Below are 23,835 nucleotides of genomic sequence, written 5' to 3' on the forward strand. Positions count from 1 at the left end.
AAAAGCACTTTGAGCTGCATCTCTTTGTATGAAAAGTGATTTTTATAAATAAACATTGATTGATTGATTTCTTCCAATTACAATTGAATTTTTGATTTTTATTAATTTCCTAAAAGTCAATTACAATTACATCCTTAACTAGAACACTTGCATTTCCTGAAGAAAATGCAAGTGGCGATGCAGGTGCTGACCCATGTCGCACTACATTAGCTCAACATTCGCTAGCATTCGCTTAGCTTATGTTAGCATTAGCTAGCAAATAACATTAGCATAGCATTAGCACTAACCTAGCATTAGCAATAACCTAGCAATGACATTAGCCTAGCATTAGCATTAATCTAGCATTAGCAAAAAAGTTGAAAAAGGTTGAAATGGGTTAAAAAAAAAAAAAGTTGAGTTCCCAATCATTGAAAAATTAATGGGAAAGAAAAAATGTAATAAGTCAAAAAGTTGAAAAGTACAAGCATGAATCTTGGGAACTTTCTGAATGTTTTCATAGCTTATTTATCAAAAAATTGACAAAGTATGGAAGGCATCAACACTATCTAAGCCAGGGATGGGCAACTGTAATCACAGCGGGGCCACAAAAATGTGATTGTCTGATACGAAGGCCACATTATCAACATTCTTGTCAGTATTAAGAATAACAGGATTTTTTGTCATTGTTTGTCATTTTGTGTATTTATCTGTAATTTTGGGAATTTCTGCTGGCATTTTGTGTATTTTATGAGTCATTATATGTGTTTTTGTTATTTCTTGTGTGTTGTATTTGCATTTTGTTTATTGTCAATCTGTGCCCTTTTTAATTTTTTAAGTATTTTTGTCATTTTTTGGTGTTTCTTTTCTGTCATTTTGTGCAACTTTTTTGCTGTTGTTGCTTTGTGTATTTTTGTTGACGTTCTGTGCATTTTGCTGTAGTTTTGTGTGTTTTTAAAGTTATTTTGTGTATTATGTTGGGCTTCATATTATCTCCAATGTTTTGAATTACAAATTTTTGGTGGATTTCTCTTGGGGGCCGCACAGAATTAGACTGAGGGCCGCATGTGGTCCCCGAGCCGCCAGGTGCCTATGTCTGATTTAAGCAATAAGTCCCAGATACTTAAATGTCCTAAAAAAGATAATTTATCATCTAATTCATTTTTCATCTCTAGGTTACATTGTCCGGCTTCCTAACACATGAAAATATTGATTTTAATATTTTAGGGGTGGACATCTGAGCCTTTTTCTGTCAGTATACCCCTCAATTTAAATTTTTTTAAATGGTAAAATGATCCTCAAGAGAACTGACTGGTAGTAGAAAAACACATATTTTAATAATTGTTAACTACGTATTTGTAAACCATAGAACTGGAACATGTTTCCACAGGTTTGCATTTAATTCAACTGTAAATGACCGTTTTTATAAAATTTTCATGCAAAGTCATTTATCTGAACTCAATTACAATTCAATTATGATTACAACAGCAACAGATTTTTTATTTTGACTACGTAATAATTGTAATTAATGATCAATTACGTCATTACAATTATAATTGACCCCAACCCTGTAGTGAACAAAGGGTTGTAGGGATGAGCCACCATATTGAAAGTGTGTATGAGACTCACACAGCCTTTAACGTTGTGATAGATGGAGGGGAACAACTTCTGATTACACTGGGTGTCAAACAGTGCAAAAGCTGCAAAACAAACGAGCATCGGTTTGTTTGCCTCCAGAGAATATGAAATAATTGTAAACCTAGTTCATGACCATTGATTTTCAATTCAATTTTGCTAGATTTAAAGCAATGTATTACACCAGCGGAGCATGGATGCTGAGTAAGAATGTTTACTCTGTGTCGGGGGGGAGGGGGCGGGGTCTAAATAGCATTTGTGTCATGGAATAATTGCAAACAAAGAAAATAAACACATGGGCCTAGTTATCTCAATTGTTCTTTCAATAATTCACGCAAACACGTGATTGATTATGTGCCATTTTCAAAACGTGATCATTTATTAAAGTTGAATAGCCACAAGGGAAGTCAAAAGTACAATTTTACACTTTCATTTATAAATGAATATGGTTTTCTGTGCCTGAATAAAATGCTACTGCTTTAAAGGATGCTTAAAATCAGTTATTATTATTATTTAGAACAAGTTTAAACAATCTGTAGGGTTTATTTTGGAGTTGTAGTTTGCAACTTTAGGGCAGGATTTGCACAAAATTGGGTGTTTTGGATGGTGAGGTGCATAAAACTGTCCAACACATTTGTTTTTTATGAAGAATTAAGAATTCCCTCACTGAAAATAAAGGACAAAGTATTACTGCTAAAATAAGACCCAAATAAATCTATGAATCTGTGATAACCACATTTATTTATTTAGCTTAATAATATCCACTGTTATCCAGGAAGTTTAATATTATTTGTGCCATAGTACACAGTCATCGTAACGATTTAAATCAGAAATAAAATCAGTTAAAAGTGACCAAAAATGATGGAAACGGTGGTGGAATGGGATTTTAAAAAACACAGAAATTGGTTGAAAGTTGAAAAAAAGGGTAGAAAAAGTGGTTAAAACAGTTCAAAGTGTCTATATTGGCCTAAAATGGCAGAAATGGGGGGAGGGGGCATAAAATAATTGGCAAAAATAAGCATGACATATGGTGAAAAGAGGTTAAAAATGACAATAATGGGTCAACATATGTAACATTAGGTGAGAAAAGTGGTGGACAGGGTTTAGAAGGGACAAAAATATCTTGAAAGTTGAAAAAAAATGTGCAGAAAAGGCATTGGAATTTGATGGAGAAGTGGAAGAAATTTGAGTAATGTAGCAAAAATGCATTGAAAGGAGCAAAAATATGTCAAGAGAATTAATGGAAATAGGTTCAAATATGGCAAGTTTGGTGTAGTTGCAGAAAAATAAGCATAAATGGGATCAAATTGTTCAAAAAATATTCATAGTCTTTTGAAGGCATCTGGCCCCATTTAAATGAGGTCCTGACCCCAAAGTTGAGAACCAATGCGTTAAGTTACCACACAGACGGGAATTAATCATTATTCATGTGATAAGGTTTTCAGTGTTTTAAAATTCAGTGATGGCGTGCTCTACATGACTGCGTCTGAAGCTTTTCTTTACCACCCAATGATGCAATAGTTGTAGCAGCTGCTAAACCATCACAACTTCATCCACAATTGGGTTTCCTTCTCTCCATGTGTCGTTCTTAAGTAAGTGAAGGTCACACAAAGTTTGAAGATGTGTAGTTATTGACTCATGGGGTGTCAAACTCTTTATAGTTCCAAATACTACAAAAGTAGTTTAATCTTAAGTGGGCCACAGATTTTATGCAGGAAAATTAGCCATTTTAACATTAATCTACCAAAGTTTGCACTTCACACTGCTTATAAAGGATACATAAATTACATAAGGCAGATATCAGTCCCTGCAGGATTTTCTCTGTTAAATTTAATTGGTTTTGTGAACAATTTTCATAGAATTTGAGGAAATTATGTGAAATAATTTATTATTTGCACAATTTGAGATTTAAAATGACTGCAGCCATGTTATAAAAGCATGGGAAATTTGTGTAGTTTCATTTAATTTGTGTATTTAGAAGGGCTGAGATATCTACAAATGAATAACATTTTAAAGAAGAGAAACCTATGCTAGCCTAACTGCCCTAGATGACATTACTCTGGCACGAAGCACAACTGTTAGAAACCTTGGGGTTCTATTTGATCAGGATTTATCCTTCAACTCTCACATTATACAAACTTCAAGAACTGCCTTCTTTCATCTCCGTAACATTGCTAAAATCAGATCTATCCCGTCTCAGGGCGACGCCAAAAAGCTAGTCCATGCTTTTGTTACCTCTAGACTGGATTATTGTAATTCTCTTTTAGCAGGCTGCCCGAGCAAGTCGCTTAAGACACTTCAGCTGGTTCAAAATGCTGCAGCACGTGTACTGACTAAAACTAGGAGAAGAGATCACATTACTCCTGTATTAGCCTCTCTGCATTGGCTTCCCAAAAAATACAGAATAGAATTCAAGATTCTTCTTCTCACTTATAAAGCCCTAAATGGACAGGCACCAGTCTATCTCAAGGAGCTTGTAGTGCCATACAATCCCCCCAGAACACTACGCTCTCAAAATGCTGGCCTACTCGTTGTTCCATTTGTCTCTAAAAGTAGAATAGGAGGAAGAGCTTTCAGTTATCAGGCCCCACTTCTCTGGAACCATCTACCAACCATGGTTCATGGGGGCAGACACCCTCTCTACCTTTAAGGTTAGGCTCAAAACATTCCTCTTTGGTAAAGCTTTTAGTTAGGAACCAGCTCATAGCTCATACTTAAGATGCAATAGGCATAGACTGCCGGTGGGGGGGTCTGGCATGCTCGGTTGGAGAGAGGTTGGAGAGGGCGTTAAGAGAGAGGTCATTTAGGTTAGAGAGGGACCGGAGAGGGTCCCATTCCTCTCTCTAACACTCCATCTATGTCTGCTTCTTCCCTTGTGTGTTTGCTCCTGTACTCCTTCTGGCTTTTGTCTTGCAGGTCCGTGGGATCCTCAGTGTGGAGTTACAGAGTCTCAACAACTCTGTCTCCACCCTTTCCTCTGCACACACCCAACACAGCATAACGTGGATGGCTGTTCATCATAGGAATGGGATCCACACAAGGTTCCTGCTGCTTAACAGAAGGTTTTCCTTGCCGCCATGATGAATTCATGTTGGGTGTGGGATACATATGTATGTGTATATACGTATATATGCATATGTGTGTATCCATAAAATGAAGAGTCCGTCCTTAAGACTGCTCTACTGTAAAGTGTCTTGAGATACCATTGGCTATGATTTGGCGCTATACAAATAAAAGATTGATTGATTGATTAAAGGATCTCATTGTAAATAAGTGGAAAGAAACAATATTTATTGCCTCCTGAATAGATTTATTTCTATAGTTTTGATAGTTTCCTGATGTGGGACCAAGACTGACTCTTGTATTTTCAGTTCATGTTCTAATCAGGATCATTTATTCCATCATTGTGTGTTTTTGTGTCATTTTGTGTGTTGCTGGTATTATTTAAATTATTCTCTCTCAGTGTGTGTTTTTTGTGTTGTTTGGTTGTTTCTTATGTTGTTTTGTATGTTTCTCTGTTATTTTTGTGTACTTTGTTGTGATCTTGTGTATTTTTCTCTCATTTAATGTGTCTTTGTTGTCATTCATTGAGTTGCTGGTAATATCTCGTATGATTATCATTTTTAATTAAAAAATCAAAATGATAAAACCCCATATTTTTAATGTTTTCAGTTCTCAAGTACCCCCTGTAGTGCCATTGCGTTCCCCTCGGGGTACACGTACCTCCATTTGAGAAAAACTGGTCTAAAGGGAGAGATTTGGCCCTCGGGCCTTGAGTTTGACATGTATTGTGCACCAATGCAAGCTTGCGCAAACACCGTTGCATGCACAGATGCACAAAAACCAACGTATACAGTTCAGTAATTAATTACCTAATCTCCACACACTGGTCCTGAACCACTGCCAACAGTTTGCCATTACTGTGGAGAAACAAAAACAGTTGATTAGAATGAATAACACAAGAGAAGAAAAAAGGTTCTCACACAACGATACTTTTATTCAAAGTACAAAAGTTGCAGTACTCTGATGAAATTGATAGAGGCAAAGTTGAAGTTGCTCAAAACACTTTTGGAGGAAATGAAACGGAAGAACTCAAGACATCTGCAGCATCATTTGGCCACGCTTAGTGGCGTCTTACAAAGCTGAATCGATAGTCAATTAAAAACTGACTTTGTGCTTTGTTTATCTGTAGTAAAGAGTGCAATTAAATGATTGGTCCGCGGGGTAGCCAATACAGAGGGAGAGAAAGGAGAGGACAGCAACAAAGTAGCTCACATTTGAACAATCAATTGGGAAGTGAGGGAGCGTGTTTGCTGTCTCAGAGTATGCATACGTCGCACGTGTGCTCGTACGTGCGTGTGTTAGGGCTGCTCGATTACAGGACAAACAATAATCACAATTATTTTACAATGTCAATGTAAACAATGTCAAATATATTATTTTAAACATAAATAAAATCCTTCAAACACTAAAAAAAAAAAAAAAAAAAAAGTTTGTTCACTTTTGCACAAAACAAAACACTTCTTGCACTGCATCATCAAACCCAAAAGCAAAAGAAGCTGGCATGCCTTGAACAACTCAAAGTTAGTATTAATAATCTTTTTTTTTTCATGTGTGCCAACTTTTATTATTTGTAGATATCCTAAATCGTGGAAGTCTGTTTTATTTAGCAAATAAAACATACGTATAATTAAAAACAAAAAGAAAATCTTTGTGAAAATGTGTATGTGTGTGTTGCACCTTGCAAGCACCAGCTGCCAGTTGATCTGCTTGTTTGCCAGGCGGACGAGGCCAATGGGTAGAGAGGAGCTGGAGGGACTGAGGGCCAAACACACAATTCAATAGGAATTCATGTTTTTAAAAAAATAAAAAGTAAAAATAAATGTAAAATGCTCTGTTTTACTGGAACCCAAGGTCTGCCATTTATCATTGTATATCAAAGAAAGCAAAACTATTCTAAATCCCATGTAAGACCAGCGTGATTTAATAGGAATCAGTGAAATTCACTTTGTTTCGGTACAATTATTATTATTATCATTATTATTATTATTATTATTAAATGGCTCGATTATGTGTTTCCCGCACCAATAATTTTGGTAGGTTTATTTGACAATTTTCTTTCAGTCTTATTTTGAAAATTTACCCGCAAAACTTTTTCTTGCTTTATGAAATGGCAAAATTACCCAAATAAAAGCATTTAAAATAAAATAAAATAAAAAATAAAAAAAGACCGGTAATACCCCCAAAGATATTTAAACCTGTTTCACTCAACTTTTAACATTTAACCATCCACTCATTTATGCCTGTTTCGTGCCTTTTTTTTCATATTTATATTTCATCACTGTATCTGCTGTTGTCATTTATAATTATAATATATTATAATGTACTATAATATACACTTTTAAATGACACTATCATGTTTATGTTACTCTCACTGCTTTCTTTATTTTTTTTAGCCATTCTGTGGGTTCCACATCAGCAAATGAGTTGGCCTGCTACTATACTTGAACCGATAGATGTGAGAATTCTGTTTTTCCCTTTTCAGCAAAGTGGTGAACATAAAATGACAGCATGTGGAACCCACTGGTAGCTTGCTTTACGCTTATATTACAAACCCCCAATCCTTTCTCCACAAAGAAAAAGTCGCAGCAAGTCAAACACGACTGGAAAGAGGTGTTTAATATTTAAAGAGGTTACTGATGGTGTTAGTCAAACACAAGCTGAGAGGATGAGAAGGTCTCACTGCTTGGTTTTAAAGAACCATCTCAGACGTGATCAATCGACAATGTCACAATGTCTGTGTGTGAAAGAGAAGGAGACGCGACTAAACACTGTCCCTAAAATAATGAACAGATGAGCGAATAATCACCTCTTTTTTATTTTATGCACAGTGAGAAGAGCAGAACATATTTAAATGCAAGTTCAATCACAATCCATTAATATATGATATTTAATAACCATGTAAAAAAGTTTAAATTACAAAAAAATGTTGAAGTTGGATATTTAACAGCATCTTAATCCTTGTTTATGATTCAAGGGGTAAAATCACATACTGGTGCTCCCAGTGACACATTTATGATTAGTTTTGATTTGATTTTATTTAAAAAAAAATTCTAACATGTAAACAGAATTTCATAAGAAACAAAGATGACAAAAATTTTTTTCGCTATTCAGTTTACATTTCCGAAATGGAGTGGGAAGAAGTCCATACTTATTTAATCCCATCCCCTATCCATAAATCTGTTTTTTGTTCATTAACTAACTTCTCATCCATCCATCCATCTATCTATCTATCTATCTATCCATCCATCCATCTATCTATCCATCTATCTATAATGCAAGAAAGGTCTGCGTGTGTGCGCGTGTGTGTGTTTGAGGAGCAAATTTCTCCCTGACACAATTTCAGTCACCATATACCAAAATATTATTAGTTTAATAGTATATCTTTTTATTCTAGTTTTGCCCACACAATTACAAAATTATTTCATCAAAAAACTCAACTAAATAATTGCAAAGATGCATTTTGTATGAGACAGTCTGGATTATTTCAGTTAAATAATAATATTATTATATGAAAATCTATAAGTTCAGGGATGGAGGATAGACTTACCTGTACCATAAATAGTGCAGGATTAGGCGGAATGGCCCTGAAAAAAAAAGAAAAAAAGGACTTCTTGTGCGTGTGTGTAATTAGTATATGTTTTCTATGCTGTTAAGAATGCATTTATCCATTTCTACATTTGTATTTCTTATTACCAAAGTGATATTAGGTTTGGTGTGGGTTTGCTAAAAAGCCCTCCAGGCCTGAATCTCACTATTTTTCATTAAATATTAGTGATTCAGAAGCTTAAAACTGCTAAGCCAACAACAGACTGTGTTTTTTTTCCAATATAAATGTAAATGCTGTTCACACAAACATCTTGGTAACAACAACCACGCTGTTTTGAATTGGAAATCAACTATACTGTATATGTGTGTATTATTTGGAGTTAGTTAAAGTGAAATATGTCTGAGTGTGTAAAGTGTAAAAACATTAAATGTAGAAACAACACTGAATACAAATATGGAGGACATGATGCAATGGTTTGTAATGAAACAGGTTTGTTTTGGTTTCACTCCACAATGAATCGTACAACGGCTAATCCAAACAACTTCCTGTGCTGGAGTTAGTAAGAGTTCATATTGTCCTTCTTCATCTTTGTTTAAAATGATTAAATGTAGTTCTGCTGTTACAGTTAAACCTGCAGGACTGCAGTTATCCAGGATTACATTTAGATTCACCTGCAGAGAATAGCTCAGCAAAATGCACATTGTGGTTTTTTTTTACTATTTTTAATTGTTTCTGATTCTTATTTATGTCTGACCTACAACTCTACATTATCTGCACTATTATCTATATTAATACTGTATGTATTTTTGTTTCTACTGTATGGTCTTGTATTATTATGTTCGTGCAAAAGTAAATTTCTCCTTTGAGGAGCAACAAAGGAGTATTCTATTCCATTCTATTCTATATAATGAATAAAAGTCTTATTCTTACAATCACACCAAAATTATAAATTGTTTTTTATTATATAAATTACATAATATTATGTATGTCTTTCTCCCAGTGGGTGGTCACTGATAATTTATTTAAAATGGAGCCTTAACAGAATTGATTCTTAATAATTATTTAGATCTAAACTAATGACACTACTACCTCCTGCCAACCCCAAAATGCATTCCATTCCATACACAACTTTTTGGTTAAAGTTGTGCATCAAAAAGTAAATTGCTTTATTTGGAAATAAACAGAGAATACTGGGTTTGCGTTCTATCAGCAGGATGATCAGAACTTACCCGTCACCGCCTTGGCAATCAGGGATGTGTTGTGTTCCTTGTTGCCGCGTAACTAATTGTCAGAGAAAGACAGACATGCATCACTCTCTTCAACCATGCAAAGTAGTGTATGCAAAAAAAATCCTGAACATTGTCAGGGACACCTCACAGACCCTGTCCATAAACTCCTGACATTTGAACTGCTTCCAGAACCACGAGATTGATCAACAGCGTAATTCTACAAGCTTTCACAAATTTGATGCCGATCCTCAACGTACACATTTCTGCACCTTAATTTATTGTTAGTATTTTTAGTTTCATTATTTCAATTATTCATCAGTCCACAAGGTCTCTTTTAACTGCCACAAGGTATTTTTGTAAAAAAAATGAATAAATAATTGTCTAATGGTTTATGGCAGTGGCTATCAGAACGTAACACGTGTCAATTGACCGGCAGTCTATCTGTACGCAACATCGCATTGGCCAGTTTAGGTCACGTGGCAGATGCACCATGTGACTTACAGTTCCGTCAGTTTTATTTTTAGCTCATGTTAATTTTTAGCTACCCCGATACCCCTTTTATTCTAGCCCTAAACCTAACACTTTTGTTTTAGAAAATGTCTAGAGATACGTTAAACGTAGCCATAGCCCTCAGGACTATGGGTACGTTTCCAGATCTTTTCTACATAAGCGTAATGTGCCTGTGTTTTCACTGTGTCAGCATGGCCAAGTCTAAGGCGCCGCACTTAAGGATTCTTCTTTCCGCTAACGTGGGTTCGAATCCCACGTTTGACATTGAAATTTTTATTTAACACGGCAAATTCCACCTTTAAAAATACATATCTGACAAAAATAGGGATAGGGCTAAAATCAAAGGGTTAGCGGAGTAGCTAAAAATAAATATGAGCTAAAAATACAACTGACGGAACTGTAAGTCACGTGGTGCACCTATCACGTGATCTAAACTGGCCAATGAGGGGTGCTGCTATGCATAGAGAGGCAGTCTATGGATATGTGTAACGTGTCCATAGCCACGGCCTTTATTTTAGCCCTAACCATAAACCAGGAAATAGCCTAAAATGTTTATCTTTTTTTCTTATATGTATTTTTAAAGGTGGAATTTGCTGTGTTAAAATGAAAAAATATATATGTCAAATGTGGGATTCGAACCCATGGCAGCGGAAAGAAGAATCATTGAGTCGGGTGCCATAGCACACGCCACACAGGCACATTACACTTATGTAGAAAAGGACCAGCAATGTCATCTTTCATACGGATAGACTGCCGGTATATACAGTAGATACATATTACATACTAGGAGACACTTCCATGTTTTATTTGGCCCCTGCAGAAACTCTCATTTTGCCTGCATTACTGTTGGTACAGATGAATGGCAAAAAGCTTGATGTGTTTATATATAACACCAAAAACACACATATGTTGTTTTATGTATTGATGCCCTCACTTAGGTGTGTGTAAACTACTAAAAATTATAGTGAATTCAACAAAAAATAACGGGTATTCCATCATAAATGTCTATAATAAATTATGAAAATGTATTGTTTTGTTTCAATACACCCTTCTGTAAAAAAATCTATTTCTCAAATATGAATCTTTCAGATGTGCTAAAAAAAATTTAATGAAAAGAAAAAGCCTTAAAATAACAAATGGGTGCATGTTTTGTACAGGTTTATCAATTTAGCTTTGTAATTGACTTGTTTAGTTCTCATTTATATCAATTTTTGCTGCGGATTAAAAAGTGTTTTCTATAGTAAATTAATATATATACATGACATGAAATCAATAAGCGAGGGTGAACCGTTTGTTACCGGAAAACGACCCCGAACTGGTCATTGTGCTACGTGGCTTTGCGCGGCTGACTTGGTGTTATGATTTAATTGGTTTTCATTTTATTTAGGGCCAACTTCCGACACAGCTGCTTAATTACACTTAATCACAGTCAGGTCGGATGTTCATTATTATTTTTATTACAAAATATCGATTCTACAACTACAAGTTATTACGCTATATATCATTTTTAGCACTACTGACGCCTAGCTGTGACAACGATGTTTACCAGGAAAACGCGTATAGCGAAACAATACAGAATGAGGGGCGAATGCATATTTATCATAACTCACAAGTTTGGCGTTATCAGGTGAAACAAATTTTTTTCAGCTTCTTATAGTTTTCCAAATAGCGTCCAAATCCGATGCTGGTCATCAATTAAAATGGACACGAACTGGACCATAGCACCAAAGCAGAGGCACAGAGTTGACATACTTTTTGTGGTGATTTGATTTCAATAACGCATCACCATAGAAACTACAAATGATAAAAGTAGGCAAAATTGAAATAGTTACTAACCTGAGTGTCTGTCTCTAGTGGCCATTCAGTAATAACAAGTAAATCGTATAAAATGTTCTCATCCTCGGTTTCCATCAGGGTTTCTTCAGCCATATTTACTTCGCGCAGCTGTCAGTATTCTACGGAAGCCCAGGCCTGACAATAGCGACAAGTGCCGGGAAAGCGCTTATAGAAGATATAAATACAGCAAACCACTAGTACATTTGCTTCCCAGGACTACATATTTTACATGTGTAGATATATATATTTGAAAGGTTCATGAAACAATTAAAGCGCCCCTAAAAATGAGAGCAACATATATTTTTTTAAATGTATTCCAATCCGGAACCAATGTCATTTGAAGTCTGCTGTACACGGCTGTACAGTAATTAGAGTGACACGCTACATCCGGTTAGGTTGCGCTCCTGAGGGTAATCATGGCAGCGTTTTGTGGTGAGAAACGTGTACTTTTTTATGATTCTATTGTATTTTGGTCATATTATAGTTTGCTTTTGTACGAAACGCGAGAATTTATTCACACTAAATGTGGAATTTAATTGACAGAAATGGGTGTTATGCCGGAAATCGCGCAGGCTGTGGAGGAGTTGGACTGGCTGTAAGTCAATGAATGTGCAGGTTTACTTTAAGCCTTTCACATTATCACACGCTTTAAGTTAATTTTATTTTTTTACCGTTGGCTTTTAGGTTACCTACTGACATCCAGGCAGAGTCCATTCCACTTATCCTTGGTGGAGGAGACGTCCTGATGGTAAACCTGACACCCATCATCACCCACAAGATGATATGCTGATGTTATTGCTTAATTAAAGTGCCTTTGCACAAAATTGGGAGCTTAAAATGGCTCAGATTGTCAAAACCCAGTTACAAACAGAAAAGCAACCCAGTACCATATGATAATATAGTGATCTGTCAATGAAAGAGTAGAGGCATATTTAATAATTCCACCAGGTTACACTCCTATTGATCAAACATGTGGATCCATGCTTGTTTCCTACTAAATATTAGAGCTAGATCATTGTTTTTCAACCTTGGCGTTGTGACACCATGTCGGTCACCTGGAATAGAAATTGGATCGCATGAAATGTTTTGTAATTGGTTTTTTTTTCTGATTAAAGTACAAATTTTAAATTGGAAAGTCTATTCGTACGGTTGCTGTACGGACAACTCCCGGTGCTATTGGTACGTTTACCGAAGTACACGTACGTAGCGTCTTATGGTTAGGTTTAGGGTTAGTAACCCTATATCGTAACAATTTTTAGGATTGGGGTTAGGGTTAGTTTTAGTCTTAGTCACGTGACCTAAACTGGCTAATGAGGGGCACTACATAGAAATAGAATGTCGATATATTGATATATGGCAACCGTACGGATAGCCACTGCCTTTAAATTATTTCAGTTATTATTATTTAAAATAAAAATCCCACACACAATCCCAAGCAACTGTATTTTATAGTTTCACTCTCGAATAAATAAAAGTATAATAAGTATAAAAATATCTGAGGTTGTGCATCTTGTCACTTTGTGCACTAATCTTGGCTTTTTTGTATTTGTACCACAGTATAACAAACACAATCAAAAACTATTTCTAAAGAAGAAAAAATGTCTGGCATTGCCAAAAAATTTCTGATATAAAAATGGGATGACAGCCCAGAAAAGGTTGGGAACCACTGCCCTCGATGAACTGTGCGTTGTCACTTTCCAACTGATCAAAAATTCCTAATAAATTCTAACCCGAGCAATAATCCACGTTACTCCCCTAACATGTCACTAGGTATGTTATTTGCTTGAGCATTGCTTGATTTGAGCTTTTCTTGTAATTTCCAGGCAGCAGAAACTGGTAGCGGTAAAACAGGAGTAAGTATTCAACCGCAAACTAAACATTTTTAACAAGATATTTTCTGATTTCCCTTCTACTTTACCATAAGGTTTCCTCCCGTAGATATAAGGTGAAGTGATGTGAGTTTTGATTTTGCGTTTCCTGTGCTCCTTAGGCCTTCAGTATCCCAGTGATTCAGATTGTTTATGAGACCTTGAAGGATCAACAGGAGGGAAAGAAAGGCAGAGCGTCCATCAAAACGGGCGGGGCCAGTAAGATCCATTTAATTCATCACGAACAGTGTTTTTTTTACAGCTTTATGACCTGCTGCTGTTGTTTTTTTTTGATCAGTTTTCAACAATTGGCAGATGAATCCTTATGACCGCAGCGCAGCTTTTGGTAAGCTAATCTTAAACTTCAAGAGCAAGCTTTAGCTTTAGCAGTGAAACATTCCATATGTTGTTCTTTCTCGACCATCTATTGAATGTTCTGTCTCCTCAGCTATCGGCCCAGATGGACTGTGCTGCCAAAGCAGGGAGTTTAAAGAGTGGCACGGCTGTCGCTCAACTAAAGGTGTAACCAAAGGTGTGTCACCACTTAAAAACTTGCTGAAATTTGGCTGAAATGATGTTATCAATGGGGTTTTTTTTTTTTGTATTCAGGCAAGTACTACTATGAAGTTACGTGCCATGACCAGGGTCTGTGCCGTGTGGGCTGGTCTACCAGTCAAGCTGCTCTCGACTTAGGTTTGCCCTCCCCCTCCTCCTCTTCATATTAGCTTTAGAGCATTTACAAGCGTGGACTAACTGAAAACTCTCCCTTTAAAACAAGGAACGGATAAGTACGGCTTTGGTTTTGGTGGCACTGGCAAAAAATCCAACAACAAGCAGTTTGATAGCTATGGGGAGGTAAGGGTCATTACGCTGTGAAGAAAATACCAAAGCAAACAAGATTCTGAATTGAGTTTGTTGATGTTCTACAATGCAGGAGTTCACCATGCATGATACGATTGGATGCTACCTGGATCTAGAGAAGAACCAGATCTCCTTTTCCAAAAATGGTTCAGTCACACACGTTTGCAATATGATGATTAATGAAGATGTCACAACTTGGTGACCTGGATACATTTTCTTTTTCTGCATTCTCTAATTACTTGTTTTTCTTTAGGTAATGACCTCGGTGTGGCGTTTGACATTCCTCAAAATCTGAAGAATCAGCCATTTTTTGCCTCCTGTGTGCTGAAGGTAGTCCTGGAAATCTTCTCGTGAGAAACTCTGATATGTTCTGATTCTGATCTCTTGTGTCATTTAATCTGTCAGAATGCTGAGTTGAAGTTTAACTTTGGAGGAGAAGATCTAAAATATACCCCAAAGAGTGGCTTTGTTGCTTTTGACAAGGCACCGGAGGGTCACAGCGTGAAATCCTCTCAAACAGGTGCATGGCCACGCCCTCATCATAGCGCACATCAATGATGTAAAGCACACGTGTCAAACTCAAGGCCTGGGTGCCAAATCCGGCCCTTAAGAGCATTCAATTTGGTCCACAGCAGAAAGCAAAAAAGTCAGAGAATCTGTGATTTATTGTGTAAATTACCAACTAATTAAGTTATCTTAGCTTTATATCTCAAAAATAATACACAAATTCAATGCAACTCCACAGTATTTGCAGGGCTAACATTTTCCCCATGCTTATATCACATGATGGCAGTCACTTCTAATCTCAAATGGTTAAAAGAACCCTCAATTCTGGCCATGATTATTTTACAAATGTTCCCGCCTAAAATCTGTGGCCCACTTAAGATTAACTGCTTCTTTGTATTTGGCCACTGAACTAAAATTAGTTTGACACCCCCTTAACGCACCCAAAAAATATGTTTTCAGACTGTACATTTTCTGCAAGAACTGAGCTTTTTGTTTCTTTTGGGGTTTTCCAGGCACTGCTACAGTGAGTCAGGTGAAGGCTTTGTCGACTGCACCCAAAGCTTTAATTATTGAGCCGTCTAAAGAACTGGCAGAACAAACCCTCAACAATGTCAAGCAATTTAAGAAGTTTGTGGACAACCCCAAACTCAGGTCTGGTTCCTCAAAGGTGGTTTCATCATGTTTAAAAAACTATTGTGTATGCAAAAAAAAAAAAAAACACATGTATCCAACTGTGGTGAAGTAATGCTAAACTGCTGAGTCATGTGTGTGCTTGTATTTTTGAAATGTAATTCAGACTTTATAACAACAGGTGGAGCTGTTGCACAAGTGTAAATGTGTTTTTTTTTTAAAAAAAATACAAATTTACAACAATTCAGAAGTGCACACTATATAAAGATACAAAAAGGTGATGAGCAAGCAAGAATCATGCATACACAATTGAAAGAAAATATAAAAAGACGTAAATCGGTTATTATTCCGCTTCAAAAATATTGTTATATATTGTCATAGTTTTGATGCTTTTTTTGTATGAATAAGGGACTAGGTTTTGATATATACTTTAAATTCACACAGAAAGCTTACAAAAAGGGGAGAAGATTTGTTGAATTTACACTTGTGTATGTAGAATTTACCATAGAAAATGAACAGGTTTACAATTAAATCAACTTTGTTTTTCTCAAATACATAATTCATTTACTTAAAAAAAAATATTTAAAAAAACATGAATGAATACAGTAATTAAAAAAAGTATTGTGTAAGAGATTCTGGTCCATTATTGCAAAAACTGCATTTATTGTCTGTATCTAAAAATTCAGAATACAGATTGGTTGGATAAATATTGATGACAGGATGTTTGACCTCACTTCCATTATCTGTAATGACTTGTGTAATAATAAAACCAGTGTGTATAGTAATTGTAAACCTTTTTACCACAGGGAGCTGCTGGTGATTGGTGGCGTTCCAGCCAAAGATCAGATGGCTGCTCTGGAACAAGGGGTACGTTAGCGTTAGCGTAGCTTCTGTCACTGCAAGGGAAAAATGTTTTTTTTTTTTATATATATATATAATTGTCTTTTGGCTTTAATTTTTCTTGTGTGTTGTGTTTTGATTAGGTTGACATTGTGGTGGGAACTCCTGGTAGATTAGATGATCTCATATCCACTGGGAAACTCAGTCTGTCCCAAGTTCGTTTTCTGGTCTTGGACGAGTGTGTAAGTGTTTGAAATTCAGAAGTTTTTTGCATGGTTTGTTTAAATTAAAGAAGAATCTAATGAGTGTTTTCCATGCTGTGCTTCCAGGATGGCCTTTTATCAGCAGGATACACAGACTTCATCAACAGGATTCACAATCAGATCCCTCAGGTCACATCTGATGGCAAAAGGCTACAGGTAAAGACTCCATGTTTGGGTGTTATTGATAGAATAGGTTCTGTTAGTGCTGTTGGCTGATTTTCTCACTTTTCTGCAGGTCATCGTGTGTTCAGCCACGCTGCATTCGTTTGATGTGAAGAAGCTGTCGGAGCGTATCATGCACTTTCCCACCTGGGTGGACCTGAAGGGCGAGGACTCTGTCCCAGAGACCGTGCACCATGTGGTGGTGCCCGTCAATCCAAAGAATGACCGTCTGTGGGAGCGTCTGGGAAAGAAGCACATACGAGTGAGTTTCACACGCACACACGAGAACGAGTGCAGACATCAAGCAGCTTATAATATTCTGTGAGAAATTCATCATTCTTCTCTAAACTTTGCATTTGTTTCTCTTTCTTCAATAGACGGATGAAGTTCACGCCAAAGATAACACCAGACCTGGGGCTAACACTGCAGGTTTGACCAACACATCATCCAATATTGCTTAAAGTTGCTGGAAACATTTCTTCTTTTTTTTTTTTTTTTTTTTTTTTTTTTTTTTTTAAATCAGATAATGACATAGTTTAGGCCTCTTTACAGAAGAGGATTAGGAAAAAAAATAAAATAAGTTTGATTGTTTTTATTATTATTAATGTTCTGAATAATTAATGTTTTTTTTTCTCAGATTTTTTGAATTTGTTTTGCAGACTTCTGACTCTTTTTTTTTTCTCAGAACATTAACAATAGTAAAAAATATTGGATGTTGTTTTTTCCAGTGGCCCTAATCCTCTTCCATGCCTCAGACCTTAAAAAATACCTAAAAAAAAAAAAAAAAAAAGATTATTGACATTGTCGGAAAGGTTTTGTATATTTAATTTTGGGCTTTGGAGTCCCATAGTATTTTAACTTCATTCTAATCACACGGGAACAAAAATGGTGTCGAGGGAATCGCTGTCCTCCTCGTCTGGCAAAGAAATACAAGAATTCACAGTAAGAATTAAGGTAAAACTCTTCTATGTATCCGTCTATGAGACTCCACATCCCACAACGCAATGCGTTTTAATCTTTTTTTAATTTATTTTTTAATAAATGATCTTTGATTTATTGTCCCTCTGAGGGCTACACTATGTCTTTAGCTGATTTATAAAGCTTTAACAAAGTCCCTCATCGCTTTATACATAAATGACCCACATTTGATTTTATATGCACATTTTCACAGAGAATATTTGTCAAGTTCTGTCATTTTAAGTTTCATAGAAATATAAGTTGGATTAATTTTTAAATGTCCAACTTTTTTCTTTTTTAAGACATTTTTTGCAGCCCCAAAAATGTATTGTATCCATTAATGCTAATAGACATTTCTTTGCTGATCTTAATACCTGAAAATCCCTTTTTGAGCTTAGATTTAATCCCATTGAATTGAAATATCCAATTTAATTAATAAAAAGATTAATTGAATTAGATTTAAATTAAATTATTTAATTTAAATATCCTTTTTTAACATCATCACAATTAGAATAATTCAACCACTCATTAGTTCAATGTGCCTTTCAGAGATGTGGTCTGAAGCCATTAAGATACTGAAAGGTGAATACACTGTGAGGGCCATTAAAGAGCACAAGATGGACCAGGCGATTATCTTCTGTCGCACCAAGATCGACTGCGACAACATGGAGCAGTACTTCATTCAGCAGGGTGGAGGTACGATAAATACTGCAAGCTTCTGATTAAGTTTTATAGCTGCTAAATCTCCACCCACCTGTCATGTCTGCTATTTTAAGGTCCAGACACTAAAGACCACCAGTTTTCATGTGTGTGTCTCCATGGCGATCGAAAGCCTAATGAGAGAAAAAACAACTTGGATCGTTTCAAGGTAAAAAAAAAAATGTATCTCACAAATAATAAATGTTGTTTGTTGATGTTGAAGCAGATGACATTGTTTTTATTTTTTTTTCTTAGAAAAAGGAAGTGAGGCTGCTGATCTGTACAGATGTTGCTGCCAGAGGAATTGACATCCATGGAGTTCCTCACGGTAGGAAACAAAAGCATTCTCCTGGATTCGACCAGTGAATGTCATCATCTGTTCCTGCAGTCTTAAGATTTTTTTTTTTTGCCGCAGTGATCAATGTCACGCTGCCAGATGAGAAGCAGAACTACGTCCATCGTATCGGCAGAGTCGGAAGAGCCGAGAGGTCAGAGCTGACATCCTTCAGTGTTCCTGTTGATCTGTTTGTGTTTTCTGTGCACAAACGTGTTAAATGATGATATATAAATATTAGCAGTGACTTTGGACACAGGTCAGATAGTGGAGCTCAGTTCGCAACAAACATGGCGACACTCCTTTTAGTTGTTATGTTGCTGCAGAGCTGAATTTAGCATCCAATGTGAACATTTTTTAAGTTAAAGGCCCTCTTTTTTTCTACTGTGTATGACTGAGAGGGATATTTTAATCATATTATTGTTAATTTAATGTTTTTACTGCTGATTTTAAATGTTTTTATTGCTGATTTTAATGTTCCTATTGATTTTTAAACTGTTAAGTGTTTTCTGTTGCACTTTCTAATCAATCAAATCTAATTGCCAAACGGCTATAAAAATTTGCCTTGCCTAAATATTAATGTACTCGTACATTAACAGAATGGGATTGGCCATTTCCTTGGTTGCGATGGAAAAAGAGAAGGTAGGTCCGACTGGCTTAAATCCACATTGATTGATTGATTGATTGATTGATTGATTGAAACGGAGTGTGTTTTTCACATGCTGTGTGGTGTGTGTGTGTGTGCAGGTGTGGTATCACGTGTGTGCAAACCGTGGCAGAGGCTGCTACAACACCCGACTGAAGGATGATGGAGGCTGCACCATCTGGTACAATGAGAAAGAGGTAAACACACACACACCAGGGTTGGGGTCAATTATAATTGTCATCGCATAATTGATAATTAATTACAAATATGATGACATTATGATTGTAATTTGAAAAATGTGTTGCTATTGTATTTGTTTTTAGATAATTGACATTGTAATTGGAATGGAAATTCTCTAAACCAGGGGTTCTAAGCTGGTCTCACACTGGGACCCACATTTTGCCACGGTTATTAAATCGTGACCCACTTTTTTTTTTTTATTCAACCAACCAAATGAAAAATTTAAAAAAATAGCTGTTGAAAACACACATATGTTTTTTTCTTTTTTTAAATATATTTTCCTGTGCAACATGTATTTCTCAGCGTGCCTGTCAAAAGAAAAGTTTCTTTCAAAATAAAAGACAAATCCAACAAGAGAGACATTAAGTGTTTAATTATTGTTGATCAGCTGTCCACGACCCACCCAGTACAAGACCACGACCCACTTTTGGGTCGCGACCCACCGGTTGAGAATCGCTGTTCTAAACACTGTCATTAACAATTTAATTAAACACAAACCTGTGTAAAACGTGAACGCCAACAAAAGAGATGAAAAACAAATATGTATAAAATTTGTATTTTACAGCTGATTTAAGGCATGGGTAATAATGCTAACAGAAAGCTAAGACAAGGGAAATGTTAAGCTTTATACGGTTATTTAAGGCTGATTAATTAAGAATGTATGGCAATTGTAATTCATTTCAGAGGAAAAACATTAATTTTGATTGTAACAAGAAAAAAATGCCTCTCATTCTAATCGTGATTAAGTCTTAATTGAACATGGATAATTGAAGATGTAATTGTAAGTGGAAAATGTAATTGACCTTGACATGCACTATTACTGAAGTTCATGCACTAAGTAGAAGTGGCTTTGCACAACATAACACTTTCCTCCTCTCATTCAGTGATTTGATAATCAGCAGATGTGTTTTGTCATCCTGGCAGAAATGGTCATCCTGGGTTTATAGAGTGTGTCAGGTGTTCAGCTCAGTGCTTTCACGGAAGGTTTACTTTGATTGTTATCGCACCAAAAAGCTGGAGTGCATCCAAATGTAGTCCAAAAAGTAACATCAGGCCTTTTTTGTCTTCCAACAGCTGCTGTCTGATATTGAAGAGCATCTAAAGTGCACCATCACCCAGTGCGAGCCAGACCTCAAAATCCCAGTGGACGAGTTTGATGGAAAGGTGACGTACGGAAAGCGCAGGGCTCTCACAGGTCAGTAGGTTTTTGTTTTTTTTTAAGTGTCATTTCATTTGTTATTATTGTTCTTGCTTGATGTATGTATGATTTTTATTTTATTTTTTTTTTGAGAGTGTGTTTAGGCTTTTTTTTTTTTTAAATTAATTTAATTAATCTGTATCTGTCCTTGTCTTTATGTGCAGTACATCTCACTGTTCTGTTTTGAATGAAACATTTTCTGAATAAATCAAAAGTTTCAACAAATTGCCCTACACACTCCAGTCTCAAAAAATGCTGTAATTTGTATCAATTGTTCCGTGATTATTCAAAAGGCATGCTGTACATTTTTAGTTTGATCAGATGAACAATTAGTGAGGGGGATATGTGTTAATTTTTTTTATTTTTTTTGCATTTTCAGCTTCCAATGTCTCAGGAAACTGAAATTTTGGGGTTATTTCACCACTCGCGGCTAATGAAAATCTTTGACATGAGGCCATTGTAGCTTCCCTCTGTGTCTTATAATCATTTATTGTTTATTAGTTTTTTGCTAGTATCATAAAAATATATATAACAACTATTGCATCAGAAAAACATTTATTTTTGAAAACATAATATTTAGTATGAACAAATTTCTCATGTTCTACATTTTATCTTTTTTGGGGGTTGGGGTCCAAAATAAATCTCATAAATAAAAAAAAAATTTTAATCCCAAGAAAGAGAAACCTTTATACTATCAATATAAACATAAATCTGATTTTGTCTTACATTCCCACATGCAGTTATGGGCCAATTAAAATAGTAAAAATAAGTATTTTGAACCATTGCGTATGTGTGACTAATCATTAGTGATGTAAACAGTTTATGTACATAGTTGAAAGATGATCAAATTACATGGAGCTGAGGCATATGTTAAGTTGCTTACGGAAACATGTTGCAGCTGGCATGTCCACCAGATAGAATGTATAGCAGATATTTTTGTATATTCTGAGAGAGTAGGTGGAGCTGTATTACTATACCAAATTTTAGTTTCCTATGTGATGTAGTTGCTGAGATATTGGAAGCTGAAAAAGGAAGAAATAAGGAAGCGCAAAAATGTACTCAAACTGAAAATATACAGTGTGCCTATTGAATAATCATGGAATAATTGACCAAAGTGCGTGGGATGTCCTGAACATTTGTTGAAATGACATAAAATGACCCCATAATGTTTTCGTTAATGAAATAATAAATAAAAATTCTAATTTGAAAAGGCAGTTATTGTGCGACCGTGACCCTGACGAGCTTCTCTCTGCTTTCAGGGGGTAATTATAAGGGCCACGTGGATGTTCTGGCTCCAACGGTCCAGGAGCTGGCCAACTTGGAGAGAGAAGCCCAAACGTCCTTCCTACACCTGGGATACATGCCAAACCAGCTTTTCAGAGCTTTCTGAACATCCAGCACATGACTACATGCCTCTGATATGGATGGGAATGATGGGTTTTTTACTTCAAACACTAGAGATTTCAAAGTTTGTTTGATTCAACAATACTTCTCCATGGTTTACTTATCAGATAGCTAAAAGTATTAAAACATTTAATCAGTTTGTCAGATTTGGTTCTAATCTTTCTTTTAAGAGTATGAAAGACTTCTGGCTTCATCTGATGTTCGTTTTCATACCAGCTGGTTTATTTCTTTTGAAGGACTTGGATTTTTGTTCAAAATTTTCAATTAGCCAAAAATAAATGAAATGTGACACTACTTGTAATTTAATAATTTTTTGAAAGGTTTCATTTGAAGTCATTTATGAAATTGTGATTCTTCAAAGCGAAAAGTGTGTTAATGACCTTGTTCTGTAATAAACTAAAGTAGCCAGCTGAGTTTGGTGTTTGTTTTATATTTAATTAGAAAATACACACAAACATTTATTAACCTTGTATGTTTTTTATGGAAAGCCTGCTACATGTTGGACCCATTGTCTGATGTTTTGATATGTTGTATGTCAAAGCAAAGAAAATTATGTTTAACTTTTTTTTTTTCAAATTAGCGTAGTGTGTTTATTTATTTATTTATTTTTTTTGTATGTATTTAAAGGAATTTTATTGATTTGTGCTGCTATTTGATAGATTTTTGCTGTTATTTTGTGTGTTTACATTGGGGGCCACACAAAATTTGACCAAGGGCCACATGTGGGCCCTGGGCCGCCATTTGCCTATGTTTGGTCGAGAGCTAAATTTTAGGAGTGAGACAATAATGGACTCACTATACAATACGGTATTTTTCGAAAAGGAAAAAAGACAAGAAAAATACAGTTGGATAAATAACTATGCTTTCATTTGACTCTAACTCCGGACATACATACTTTTTCTGGGTATGACCTTTTAGTGTATTTTACTTTTTAGTTGGATCTTTGCAACTCTTCCTGGAGTCCACACTCAATACAATTGTCTTCTTAGAACACATCACACAATAAAGCAACACAAATAACAAAAATTTACAAAACAAAAACAACATTCATACAATGGGACCAAATAACAATTCCTTCAACGTGGCTTTTAACATCAGATGGTTGGTTATAGAGCAATATACATTAAAAATATATTAATATATATTTACAGTTTTCAACTCAATAGGAATACATATATAAAATGAAGCTTACTTCATGTAAAGGGGAATACTATAGGGATAATACAGCTTAAGTTTTAGTATAACCTGAGTAGAACCCTAAAACCCATACTCTGGTTGTATTTTATTTTTTAAGTGTCCATTCATTTGAATTTGCCCAAAATATGCTTTATGAGATGCCCTTCGTGTGAAATTATATTTAAAATAAATAAATAAAAATAAAATCTGCATGTTTTATTTTGATGGACATCCGGAAATATGCGTGATTCTAT

The 23,835-nt window shown here is 35.6% G+C and overlaps 2 protein-coding genes across 2 annotated transcripts in view; one reads left to right on the forward strand and one right to left on the reverse strand.

The window, feature by feature from the left end:
- The window catches only part of nbas (NBAS subunit of NRZ tethering complex), a 203,810-nt gene extending 191,915 nt beyond the window's left edge, over positions 1-11,895 (reverse strand). The window contains exons 1-5 of the mRNA XM_028439227.1: positions 11,797-11,895; positions 9,451-9,502; positions 8,222-8,258; positions 6,352-6,429; positions 5,484-5,531 (exon numbers count right to left, since the gene is read on the reverse strand). Of these exons, the coding sequence (XP_028295028.1) occupies positions 5,484-5,531; positions 6,352-6,429; positions 8,222-8,258; positions 9,451-9,502; positions 11,797-11,889 (308 nt within the window). The 5' untranslated portion in view covers positions 11,890-11,895. The remainder of the gene's footprint in view (positions 1-5,483; positions 5,532-6,351; positions 6,430-8,221; positions 8,259-9,450; positions 9,503-11,796) is intronic.
- Positions 11,896-12,159: 264 nt separating this feature from the next.
- ddx1 (DEAD (Asp-Glu-Ala-Asp) box helicase 1) lies at positions 12,160-22,818 on the forward strand. Its single transcript, XM_028439228.1, has 26 exons — positions 12,160-12,228; positions 12,340-12,391; positions 12,481-12,544; positions 13,620-13,649; positions 13,787-13,883; positions 13,963-14,010; positions 14,113-14,196; positions 14,274-14,357; positions 14,443-14,519; positions 14,599-14,671; positions 14,779-14,855; positions 14,931-15,045; positions 15,545-15,683; positions 16,469-16,529; positions 16,646-16,744; positions 16,832-16,921; positions 17,001-17,189; positions 17,305-17,356; positions 18,434-18,580; positions 18,661-18,752; positions 18,839-18,911; positions 18,999-19,071; positions 19,517-19,559; positions 19,665-19,760; positions 20,878-20,998; positions 22,261-22,818. Exons 1-26 carry the CDS (start codon positions 12,213-12,215, stop codon positions 22,389-22,391), a joined length of 2,223 nt encoding a protein of 740 aa, XP_028295029.1. The 5' UTR covers positions 12,160-12,212; the 3' UTR covers positions 22,392-22,818.
- The last annotated feature ends 1,017 nt before the right edge of the window (positions 22,819-23,835 follow it).

Source organism: Gouania willdenowi, chromosome 24, assembly GCF_900634775.1.
Source record: "Gouania willdenowi chromosome 24, fGouWil2.1, whole genome shotgun sequence".
In the NCBI taxonomy this organism is placed as follows: domain Eukaryota; kingdom Metazoa; phylum Chordata; class Actinopteri; order Blenniiformes; family Gobiesocidae; genus Gouania; species Gouania willdenowi.

Excerpts from the sequence above, each read along its gene's own strand:
- ddx1 (XM_028439228.1), top strand. Across the intron at positions 15,684-16,468 it reads GTGGACAACCCCAAACTCAG|GGAGCTGCTGGTGATTGGTG; the intron begins GTCTGGTTCCTC and ends TTTTTACCACAG. Across the intron at positions 18,753-18,838 it reads ACAACTTGGATCGTTTCAAG|AAAAAGGAAGTGAGGCTGCT; the intron begins GTAAAAAAAAAA and ends TTTTTTTCTTAG.